General features: G+C 32.2%; 1 protein-coding gene across 1 annotated transcript; it reads right to left on the reverse strand.

Moving 5' to 3' along the window:
• Positions 1 to 9,997: 9,997 nt before the first annotated feature.
• On the reverse strand, positions 9,998 to 12,007 carry LOC120086389 (adenylate isopentenyltransferase 5, chloroplastic). The gene is made up of 2 exons (XM_039043010.1): positions 11,703 to 12,007; positions 9,998 to 11,587 (listed from the first exon to the last, which is right to left on the reverse strand). Exon 2 carries the CDS (start codon positions 11,577 to 11,579, stop codon positions 10,605 to 10,607), a length of 975 nt encoding a protein of 324 aa, XP_038898938.1. The 5' UTR covers positions 11,580 to 11,587; positions 11,703 to 12,007; the 3' UTR covers positions 9,998 to 10,604.
• Positions 12,008 to 12,980: the final 973 nt, after the last annotated feature.

Genomic DNA, 12,980 nt, shown 5'->3' on the forward strand with positions numbered 1-12,980 from the left:
ATTTTGGTATTGAACTGGGTTTCGACAGTAATGTAAAATTGTTGAAAGACCGTCGTCACTTCAGACTTATCTGTAAGAAGAAACACCCATGTAAGACGAGTGTGATCATCGATGAAGGTAACAAACCACCATTTACCTGATACTGTTGTGACATTCAAAGGGCCCTAAACGTCACTATGTATCAGGTGGAAGGGCTGGGAAGGTTTGTAGGGTTGTGAGGTAAAAAACGCCCTAGGCTGCTTAGCACGGATACAAACATCACACGACAAAGATGACACATTCACATTACGAAATAAATGGAAAAATAGATATTTCATATAATGAAAATTTGGATGTCCAAGACAAAAATGCCATAATAAGAAATCAGTTTCAGAAATAGTAAAAGAAGACAGTAAACAAGTGCTAGATAAACTCCTAAACGGAGCATCGTCGAAAAGAAAATAGAGCCTTCTATTGTGTCGGGCAGTGTCAATCATCTTCCCCGAGCTCAGGTCTTGAAACAAAACAGTATCTGGTGAGAACATAACTTTGCAGTTCAAATCTCTGGTTAACTTACTGATTGATAGCAAATTATAGGATATTTTTGGCACATGTAAGACATTATGCAAAATCAGTCCTTGAAGTGGGGATAAGTGGCCTTTTCCTGCAGCGGAGGCAAATGACCCATCTGCAATTCTTATTCTCTCATTTCCAGCACTTGGATAATAGGAGAGGAATTGGTCAGATGATCCAGTTAGATGGTCCGTTGCTCCAGAATCAAGAATCCAGGATTCATCTCCCTCAGCAAAGAAACTAAAGGAATGGGGAGTACCTGACTGTGCAATACTGCCGATTCCGACCGTACCTGGATCCATCTGTCTCATCCCTGGAGGGGTAGCATCAACAGCTTTACTAACGAAGGCGCGACCGGACTTAGATTTGTCATTCGGAGGACGCCGTTTGCTATTTGGAGGTCGGCCATGTAATTTCCAGCATTGATCTTTCGTATGCCATGGTTTCTTGCAATGCTAAAAAATTAGAGGGTTCTTTCCATTATGTTTGTCATTTTTTGAACCCAATGACTTAACTCCAAACGCGGCAGAGTCCAGGGTATTAGGCGTTATACCATTCATAGCGCTGGTTCGATCTTCTTCCAATCTGATCTTGGACCAAACTTCCATCAGGGACGACATTGGTCTTTGTCTCAAAATTCCGCTCCGAACACCATCAAACTTCGAGTTTAAGCCAGCCAGAAAATCATAGACACGATCAGCCTCCTCAATCTTCGAATACTGAACCCCGTCAACTAGGCAATTCCAAACTATTTCCCGATATAGATCCATCTCCTGCCACAACAGTGATAATTTATTGAAATAGGATGTCACGTCGAGTGTCCCTTGCTTGCACTCATGCATCTGTTTTCTCAAGGTATAAAGGTGAGAAGCATTCTGCCTCTTCGAGTAAAGTTTCTGAACAGCTTCCCAGATATCCCGAGCATAAGCTGAGTAAAGAAGAGGCTTACTGATCTGAGGCTCCATACTATTTATTAAAATTGAGCGAATGAGAGAATCCTCCCCCTTCCATATCCGTTCCTGAGGATCCCTGGGGTTTGGACTGGGGTTTATTCCTCTGTTAGATACCCGAATTGTGTTGCCTCTCGAGAAACATCCTCACAGATTGTGACCAAGAAAAATAATTCTATCCATTAAGTTTTTCGCCAATGGAAATTCCTGCGGAATTGCTTACAGACCCAGACATAATGTTTGTGAAAGACAAAGTAGGGTAAGTAGTTACCAGAGTTTCTGAACATAACGGAACCCTCCGGTATGTATCCGGTAGAAATCTGTTGAAGGATTGGCCGAAGATCTAACAGCTGCTCCAAGTGCAGAAATTTGGTGTTGAAGATTTGCCAGTTGCTGTTGAACACTAACAGTCCCACCATGAATCATTGTAGGTTGTTCTCTGCCCATAACCCCTGAAGATATCGTTTCTGTCGGTGTGGGAAACCAACAAGAGGAGCTCGCTGACCAGAGGGAAAAAAAATGGGAGACAAGAAGTTACTGTAAAGGGTTCGACTGGACCGAGTTTGGTTGAACCAGGTTCGGCTGGACCGGTGGTTCAAATGACGTTGTGGGTTCTGGTAGACCGATATATCGGTCACATTTTGAGGGCTTGGAAGATTCGAATATGGAAAACTCGATGATGAAGGAAGACTCGAAGATGGAAGATTTGATGGGTAAAGAACTAGAACTGGGTAACGTCGGAAGGGAGACGACTGACCTGAAACCCTTCGTCGGCGGGATCTTGAGCGAATCAGCGACTGTAAACCCGGCGACTAGAAAACATAGGAAGTCGACGGCGGACGCTCGAGTTCGACGGCAGCGGCGACATGTGGTTGAAGTCGTCGTCGGCAGTGGCGGGGTCCTCCGACGACAGTAATGGCTGGATCGATTAAGGCTGGTTGAATCTGAATCGATCTAATTAATGACCGTAGGTATTGATCAACGGTAGCCCTAATTTCAGCACTGTTAGAGTTTTTCTCTTGGAGTTCCATCCCCTACTAGAGTCGATGACTGAATCTCTTTCTATTCTAGCAACGTTCTCATCACCATGCTCTGATACCACCTTTGAAAAGTTAGGGGAAAAAAGAAAAAACACCAGAGTTACGTGGAAAACCCTAGACCAGGGAGAAAAAACCACGATAAGAGTTTTTATTTTTAATTCAATACTCAGTACACAATACAAGAACATGTTAAATAACCAAACAATGAGAAACCCTAGACTGATAAAAGACAAAACGCCTTAGGGCTAAATATATTTCAACATTTATATATTATATATAATTATGAGACAGTTGCAAATATAGACATTATACCAACGTATTAGCAAATATAACATAATGTAAAAAATATTACAATATGACCAAATTTAAATATTCTATAGTGATAGACCATATTATTGGTAGGAGTCTATCAGTTATAGCTATATTTGTAATTTTTTTATGATGCTATACACTTAGTTATTATTCATTCAAAAATGCTGACCAACTGCAATTATCCTATATAATATATATATATTAAAAAAAAAAGAAAAAAAAAAAAGATATGGGTCCCCGCGGGGACCTGTTTCCTCGAGGGGGATGAGGGAAAATACTCCCCGATGACGAGGATGGAGAGTCTCCCACCCTGCCTCACTCCCATTGTCAACCATATATAGGATAATTAACTGACAACTACTTGCAAATGAACCAAAGTTAGTAATTGTCAGGGAAAAAAAAAACATACTTGGTGTAAGCTTTATACATATTATAGAAGGGAGAGTATATTAAATTGTATAATTTATTCAACTCATTATATTTATATTTTAAATTAAATCGAACAATGAAAATATACAATTGTTTAAATGATTTTAAATAAAGCCAACCATCACCATTGCCAAATTGGATTGTCTTAATCCCTATAATTAAAATTAGATTAAAGAAAAACAAATTATCAAGAATCGTTTAAAATGGGAATCATTTTTTGTTCTTGGCATGCTGTAGAGTGTAGTTTAGAAGTTAAATTAGCTGACCTGAGCTAAATTACTTGTCGTTAATGATAATATTAAGAAAATGATAAACATTGGATGATAAATTACTCCTGTCGGTGACAGATCGGTCAGCACAGACATCCTCATCTTCTTTGACTTTTTTTCATTTTTAATAAGGAAAAAAAAAAAAAAAGACATTTATTTTTTATTTTTAAAATTTACGCGGTTTTCTAGCTGTGCTTTACCTATATAATTCATGCATGTTTCCATCTGGGATACAAACAAAAAAATTAAAGAAAATAATAATAATAAAGGAAGGAAAATGAAAAACCATACCTTCATTAAATGGGTATTGGAAAAATTAGTAAAAAAAATAAAAGAAGAGAAAGTCAGAGGAAAGAGACAGGAGTGTGAACAAGTGGCGAGTTTTTATTTGCAAGTGATGGTCTCAAAAATCACAGCTGGGAGTGGCTATGTTTGCTACAAATTTATTTATTTATTTATTTATGACGCTTTTAGGATATCCATCATGCCAAACACGATAAGGTTTTTCTTTCTAGATTCAAAACATAACGGCTACCTAAAATGGTCTATTTTTTTTTTAATTTGAAATTTAATTGGTTTCTCCTAAAGTTCAATATATGAGAGTCACATTCAAGTCTAATATGCTTAAATTATCTAGTTAATTGGGTAACAATTTTAGTTGGATTCTTAAAAAAAAAGTTTACTTTTAATGGATTAGAAAGTTAAGGTATATATTAATTTATAGGGTGATTGCATTAGATAGTACTTCTAGAGATAATAATTAAGTGTATAGCGACATTTTAAAATAATTACAAATATAGCAAAATCTATTTGTGATTAATTTTATCATTGATAAACTTCTACCAGTGATATAGTCGATCACTGGTAGATCCCTGCTAGCAATATGGTTTATTATTGATAGACTTCGAAAGCAATTTCTAAATTTTGCTATATCTACAAATTCTTTTGCATTGTGCTACTATATCTGCAAATATTGTTGGGTCTAATTACTATATTTACAACTACCCCTGATTTATATCCTTAAACTTTAACGGTTGTATTAATTAAAACTCTAAACTAATAATTGTATCAATTTAAACTTTAGATTTTATACTCGAATCAATTTAGACCATTCATTAAAGATTTGTATTAAAATTATTAAGACATAACTTTCAAGACTCCTTTAAATGCAAGAATTAAGGTCAATTAAAGAAATTTTAAGAATCAAATTTATGGTAACAATGTATTTTATCCAATTTGATATCCTCATTTTTATCTTTTTTTTTTTCTTCATATTTCAAAAGAATTACATTATAAATTTCCTTCCAATTTTGATGAGATTTTTGAAAAAAAAAAATTAGTCAGCTACGTATCACTAATAAATTATCTAAATTAATTCACAAATAAATGTTTGTAGTTTGAATTGATATAATCATTAATTATAGATTTTTATTGATACAATATTAAAACCTTAAAGGTATAAATTGATATTTGCCATAAATTTAAAAACAAATTGGTTCTCAATAAAAATAAAAATAATAATAATAGATTTAGTTTTAGTTTAACTTTGATAGGTTTAGGTTCCTCCACCACACGACAACTTGAGTTTTTATTAGAATATTGATTTGATACTATATACGTTGCACGATCTATAAAGTTAAAACTATAATCAATTCTCATATGAATATTGAAAATACATTGAATCACATAGAATGTAAAGTAAAACATTAAATTTAGGTCAAAATATCGTTTTAGTATTGATATTTTGAGACTTTGCTCAATTTTAATTTGTGTACTATGTATTCATTAAATATTTTCTTTTCAACAAATTAATGACTACCATTAATTTATCGTTAACTTTTTTTAAAAGGGTCTCAATTAGCATTATCTCTATAATTTTGAAAACATATTTGCATTGTTCCTTTCATTCAACAGAAAATTGATTATTTTATTAAATTCAACAACAATTAACTCCAAACTAATAAAAACTAATTTTGAGATATATTTAAAGTACATAAATAAAATTTAAACAGAGGAAAGGTGATGAACTACCAAAATGGGTACTGAACTTTAAAGTTATATGACACAGTCAGTTTATTATTAATTGTTCATCGTTCACCTAAACAACGAAAGTACCACAAATAAATATGAAAAATAATTATACAAATATTAAAAAATATATCTTTTTATCCCGAGATTTTGAGTATAGTTTCTATTTAGTCATTAGATTTTAAATGTTACACATTTAATCCGTTGTTTTAAGTTTGATTTCAATATAGTTCTCAAGTTTCAAAATGTTACAATTTTATTCTTGATATTTGAGTTTTGCTTCAATTTGGTTTCTATGTTTCAATATTTATAGTTTTAAACTCGATTATTCACTAAATACTCATTTTTCATCTTTATTATTAATTTATGTTAATAAATTATAAATCAATAAAAGAATTATAATTAATTAAATTTTATTATTTTTTATCACTGGTAAAATTAAATTCAAAATTTCACTTCAAATTATTTTTAACTAATTAAAAGTAAAAAATTGACTTCAATAATTGAAATTGAGTATTTAATGAAAATTTGAGATTAAAAATGTAAAATCTTGAAACTTAGGGACCAAATTGAAATGAAACTCAAATCTCGAGGGTAAAATTATAACATTTTGAAACTTAGTTACTAAGCTGAAACAAAACTCAAAACTTAAGAATAAAATGTGTAACATTTGAAAACCTAGGGACCAAATAGAAACTATATCTAATACTTAGGGACTAAAAAGATATTTTACCCTAATATATATATATACTTACTCAATTGGAGAAAAAAATACCTTGACTTATTATTTTTATTCCAAATGAGATCTCTCTCTTTTACCACACTTTCTCGTTCAAAGAAAACTGAAAAAAAAAAATTTCTTCAACGAATACTATTTAGCGGGAGAAAAATTATTGAATTAGAAGTACGACTAGAGTAATCCAATTCTTCTTCCAAAAAAAAAAAAACACTAAATTCACATTATTCTCAACTTTCTAAAAGCTTTTAAATTAGATTGGAAACAGCAAGACCCTCAGAATAACGAACAGTAAATTGTGAAGGCACGAAAGCAGAGAATAAAACCTGCAAAACAGAAACTCGTTATAGGCTGAGTCGCGGAGCTCGCTCTCTTTAAGACGTTTCTGGCTCTGCCCAAGTGTGCAAGCAGGTCTAAAAATTGTCACGTCGTCCGATAAAACAGTCAAAAGGAACCCGATTGGAAATGCACTTTTACTGACCGGAACACACATCCTTTCTAAACCCACTGCTCGGAAAATTAAAATGGAAGAGGAGAAGAAAAATGAAATGAGAAGTGAAGAATGAATTGTATGTTCGAACTGCGGAAGGCCACGCCTTTTATAGGCCCTCAACGTAGAATCGTAGGGAGCGAAAAAGGCTCTCTGCCTCAAAACGTGCGCGGACGAAACGGAGGAGCGGACGAAGCGCAAACAGAGTTTTTTTTCGGTTAAAAAAATATAAAAAATATATTTTATTAAAATTAATAATCACACACACGCGCCACACCACACCCGACCGACCGAACCCACATTGGTCTATCTCCTCAATTCCTCCAAAACATGGGTACTCCTTGAGTCCAAACTCAAAACTCAAGATTGGAATACATAAAGGAGGCTTCTAACACAAATAATCAAGCAGTTTTTTTTTTTAATAAATATAAAGTAAAGGAGAAAATATGAACTAAATAAAGCTTGTTGAATAGAATGTTTGTTAAAATGTATATTGAAAATGATATCATGAAATAAGGATAGTGTGACAAAAAGTACCCATATTTCGTAGTGTATTATTTGAAGAAAAAAATGGAGAGAAAAACAAAATTGACATCATTAAATTGTTATGTCAACTTTTATTAGAGGAAAACAATCATAGATTTGCAATATCTGTTGGAATGACCTATGTTAATGATCTTGACAAATCATCTCACCATAAATAAAAAGGTTAGTACGTACATAAAGAAAATCTAGCTATAATAGTCAATCAAAACAATCGATTTCAAATGTATATTTAAATAAGGTTGACAAATATATTTATAAATCCAGAAAAGATTTGAAGGAATAAAAAGTAAGGTAAAAAAAGAGAAGAATTTAGACCCCACAAAACGATACCAAAGGCAAGTGAACACAAGAACAAAAACAAAAATAAGAACCTCTCTATAAAATTTAGTAACAAAATCATTGTCCTCATTTTCTCTCCATTCCATTCTAAATAAAGGTCAAGCCCCCAAATTCCCTCTCCTTTTACAAAAAGTTTGATTTTGACTGGGGAAAAAAAATAAGTATTTTTTTTTTATTTTGGGTAAAAAGAAATATTAAGAATAAATAAAAATTCAATTTTGGAAGGGAGGGTTCTAGTGTGGGTCACTTTCGGTGTGAGTGGAGTATCAAGCCCACCATCATACTATTATAATTGGAATCATGTGGATTTCACTCTACTTGGGACCATTACTCTCACTTTTTTATTTTTATTATTTTTTTAAATCATTATTTATTCGATTTGGAACAAAGTATTTTCACTTTTGGCACGTGTGGGCCGCGGGAATAACTTGGGTTTGATATTATCACCGCCAACAACGAATCCAACTGTGCCCGTCAAATCAAAAGCGGTTGTAAACCACAACATGGGAGTTTTCCTTTTCCTTCACCGTTGGATTTGTCCACACCGACGGTGATTGATCGTCAAAGTAGTTTTCGTACGGTGCGAACTGATGCACTAAATAACAACACTTTAATTTTTTAGATTTCGTTTTTGGAAAATCACTTTCTTATTTCTTTCTTTTTTAAAAGAATAGTTTCTAAAATTTAAAATCATATTAGTTTTGTTTTTTTTTAAAAAAAAAAAACTCCAACTATTAGGACATGAATAAGCATAGAAACCATAGAAAAATTAAAATTAAACTATAAAATTAGGAACATAAAATCATGGATTACATAAATCTCTACCTGATTCAAAAGAGCTAGCATATTAAATTTAAAAGTACTTAAAATTATGATTATTTGAAATCAAAGTCAATCACTTTTTTAAACATTTTCAATATAGGATAACCAATATCCTACTATTTTTGTCAAAATTATAACAAGTTCATGAGTTTGTAAGGATAAATTTAAAAGCTTCTTCTTCACTAAAACAATAAGACAAATTGATTGTCTAATTTGAAGGTTTTAATCGTTGTTTTAGCTGGTTGACTAAGCTTATGTGACTTGATGGTTGTGTTTAAATTTTCTTCATAATTTTGATAAAACAAACAAACAAAACATAATTTGAGCCCTAACAACAAAAGAAGAACAACTTTCATCTTCTTCCATCAACGTCAAGGCAAGAACACGGAATCTCTGCATTTTTATATTTAGAAATGACGATCAATTTTTTCTAAAAACGACAAAGTGTTGTATAATAAAAAAACTCCATGGATAGTAAAAACCATTTGTTTTTGTTCTATGGAGACAAATTTTGGATGGTAAAGTTTTTTTTTTTTTTTTTTTTTCTAAAAGTTAAGATCCTGCTTGGTAATCATTTGGTTTTGTGTTTTTTATTTTTGAAAATTAAGCCAGACACTATTTTCACTTACAAATTTCTTCATTTGCTATCTACATTTCACCAATGGTTTAAAAAACCATGCCAAAATTTAAAAATTTAAAAAAGTAGCTTTTAAAATCTTATTTATGTTTTTGGAATTTGGCTAAAAGTTCAACAATTATATTTAAGAAAGATGTAAATCATTAAAAAAAAATAGGGAAAAAATAGATTTCATTTTCAAAAAACTAAGATAAAAAATGAAATGTTTTACTAAACGGAGCCTAAAGATTTTTCTTACTCGATTAAACGAAAACTTAAAAAAAAAATTATAGGAATGAATTCGCCATAAAAATTAGTTATTTTGATCGCAATTGATAGGAAGCTTCACCATTGGATGAACCATGTTAATCTTTTAGAGCTTAAGTGGTCTTTTTCCTTCTGTTTGTTTTTTACAAAATTGTAAACAAAATTTTAAAAACATTTATCAGGTTATGTTTGAAAAATTAAGGGACTAAAATGAATTATTTGTAACATAAAGAATAAAACACAGATATTAGACTATTAGCTTAATTATAGAAAATATCCATACACTTTGTGTTTTGTTCAAAAACTACATTTGAACTATCAAACTTCAAAAGTTTAAAAATATCCTTATCGTTAACGTATGAGAGAAAATTGCTAGAATTTCATTTGAAAAATATTGTTGAATTTTCATTGTAATTATATAGATAGAAACTATTTATCTACGCCACATTGCAATCTTTCTTTCATTTTATCTCTCTTCAATCTATAAATATTAAATGTAAAGTGTATTTTTCATTTTTTATTAAGTGTTCAAATATATTAATGAAACTTCTTAAGATATTTTTGAAACAAACTATAAAATTGAGATATATTTTCAGTAATGTAGTCAAAAATATTTCAAAATCAGATAGATGGATATATTAACAAAAATACAGCTCATTAGTTTCCACAGATACACAAAAAGGAGCGAAAAGACCAAAAACTCCATAGGAAGAGGGTTTTAATACACACGGGGGGTGAGGGTGAGTGGGTCCTACTTCTCAAAATCACCCAATCATAGAGGGCCAAACAGAGAGGTGCATTGAAGCTGATGTAGCTGCACCACACACGATTCTCCAATTTCTTTTTCTTCTTTTTTCTTTTAAAGAAAACAAATTATTTTTGAACTTTTCAGAGCCGGCAGAGATGTTTTTCTTTTTCTTTTTTCTTTTTAAATATAGACGGCTTATCTGTACGGCCGCCAATTGTAAGTACTTAACGACCTGACAGAAAACTTTGTCAGTCCCAAGTTGTAATTTTCTTCCTTTTTTTTTCCTTTTCCTGTTTTAATTTAAAATTACCGAAACCAAAAAAAAAAAAGAAGATAAAATTCTTTTTTTTTTAAAAAAAAGGTAAAATTATAAGCTTGCCACGTGGCACGCGGGAATGGTGTCAACGCGTTGTTGGGGAGGAGCGTAGATTCTGTGGGGTCGAAAAAGTTTGGGATTACTTTAACGACTTACGGCGGCGACGGCGCGGGGGACCGGCTCCGGGCTGGCAATAGCGGTGGTGATACGGCGGTTACCGTCGCAGAGAAATTGGTCGACAATCCTCGAGCTTGGTTCGAGGACAAGTTTTTGCCATGCGTCATCGGAGTTTCCACCGTCGGTCAAAAACGCTCCCGTGGCATCAAGTCGCCGGAGATTCCAATTCCATTTATTCCGAAGGCGGCGAATCTTCTCCAGTTGCCGGAGTGCCAATCGACAAGTATTATCTTTAATCTTCGAAATCGCCAATTCTAAAAGAATCGTTAAAATCCTCTCATCGGCGCCGTCGTGTTCTGCCCTCAAATAATCGTGTAATTCCGGCACTCCAATGGCTCGTTTAATCCCATAAGAATAATCCCCTTCCGGATCAAAAATTTGCCTCACTTCTCCGACAAACCCACCGTCGACCATCCGATCAACACGATCGGAGACAAATTTCTGAAGAATCGGTAAAGAAACATCAACCCACAAAAAACAGAATTCATATCGGAATCGGGACTCTGCATAATCATCAACCAGAGCTTCAATGTAGGAATTAGAGCCACCGGCGATAATTGGGAGGCGATCTCTAGCCAAAATTGATTCAATTGCAACAGAGGCATGACGAGTAAAATCATGAGAAGAGAAATTTGAATTTGGATCAATTGAATCTAACAAATGGTGTGAAATTCCACGGCGTTCTTCGTCGGTGACTTTATTTGTTACAACATCAAGCCCTTTGTAAACTTGAATCTTATCGGAGTTGACAATTTCTGCCGGAAATCGAGTAGCTAAATCGATTGCTAACCGGGATTTACCCGTTCCGGTGGCCCCCATTACAACAACAACTTTCTCCTTTCGCCGGAAAAACTGTTCCATGTTGAAATTCCCCTGAAAATTCCCCACCAGTGGTTGGACTTGCTTCCCGGCGGCAGAGGATAATGATAATGCCATCTTCATCAAATACCCTGTAAAAATTAACCAAAACCCAGTTCAAAAAATGAAAACTTTAATCCACCCATTTGATTATTTAAAAAAAAAAATGCTTTTTGTGTGAGTTCTTACTCAATTAAAGAACAGTACCTGAAGATAAACAGAGAAAAAGAGAGAGGGGTTGAGGAGTAGGGTTTGTAGGGTATATGCAAGAGAGTAATTGAAAGGATTAGCTTATGGATAGTGAGGGTTTAGGCATTAATGATGTCTCTAATTGAAGCAACACCAAAGTTTCTATTTTTTTTTTTTTTTTCCTTTTTGGAGGGGAATAATATGTGAAAAAATTTTGGATGATGGAAATGTTTTTAATTTCTAAGAAGGAATTGGGATTTTGTGGGTTTGAAAGAAAATGATGTGTGACATTATCTTCCCTTCTTCTTCCAATTGCCACTGCCCCTCTTTGGTTCAACCATTAGAGGACTACACTTGGTATTTATGCCCTTCCCAAACGAACCTTTTATTTTATTTTTTTATTATTTTTTTCAATCGAAATATTTTGAAATAGAATGTTACCTTTAGTACGGAGACAGCCTCCCTGTGTGTTTTAGCTTCATCGCTTGCATTTCAAAATAAATAAAATGGAAGATCCCCAATCAATAAGATATTTTTAGAGATAAAACTTGTCTTCGGAGGTTTGGAATACATTTTCAAATGTTTAATTTAAAAAATAAGTTATTTTAAAAGAAATTGAAGTATTTGACCACTATTCAAAATAATTTTAATAAATTTTTATTAAAAAAATAAATAAAAATATTTTTTTTAAATAATACTTTTTTCTTAAGTTAATCCAAATCGACTTTTCATAAAGTTTGTTTCCTATGTATCAAGTTAAAACTTTGTAATATTTTGTATTTCTTTAATTTTGTGTCTAATTCAAGTAATTTTTTTTTAAAAAAAGGGCACACACATCTATAGATTTATATTGAAAAATTTCTAATATTAGGATAGTTAACATACTCCTTTATGCATATTTTTATAAAGCAGTAATAAATATAACAATCAAACCAAAATTATTAGTAAATATAGTATAATACAAAAAAATTTGTAGATATAGAAAATTTTAGATAGTCTATCCGTGATAGACAATAACACTGGAGGAGTTTATTTGTGATAAACTGTATAATTGATAGATTTTGCTATATTTGTACTTTTTTAAAAATATTGTTATCCACTTAGTTATTATTACTAAAAATGATATCCATTTTGATTATCTTATAAATGCTTTATTTATGATAAACAATAAAGGGAGGTAGCATGAAAAACTTTTTATACTATCATAATTACTAGAAAATTTATTGCTTGTAATTTTTTTTTTTTTTTTTTTTTTTTTTTTTTTTGTAGTATATAGTAAAGAAAATCTTCCTTTTA

This window comes from Benincasa hispida, chromosome 1 (genome assembly GCF_009727055.1).
Source record: "Benincasa hispida cultivar B227 chromosome 1, ASM972705v1, whole genome shotgun sequence".
NCBI classification, from domain to species: Eukaryota; Viridiplantae; Streptophyta; class Magnoliopsida; order Cucurbitales; family Cucurbitaceae; genus Benincasa; species Benincasa hispida.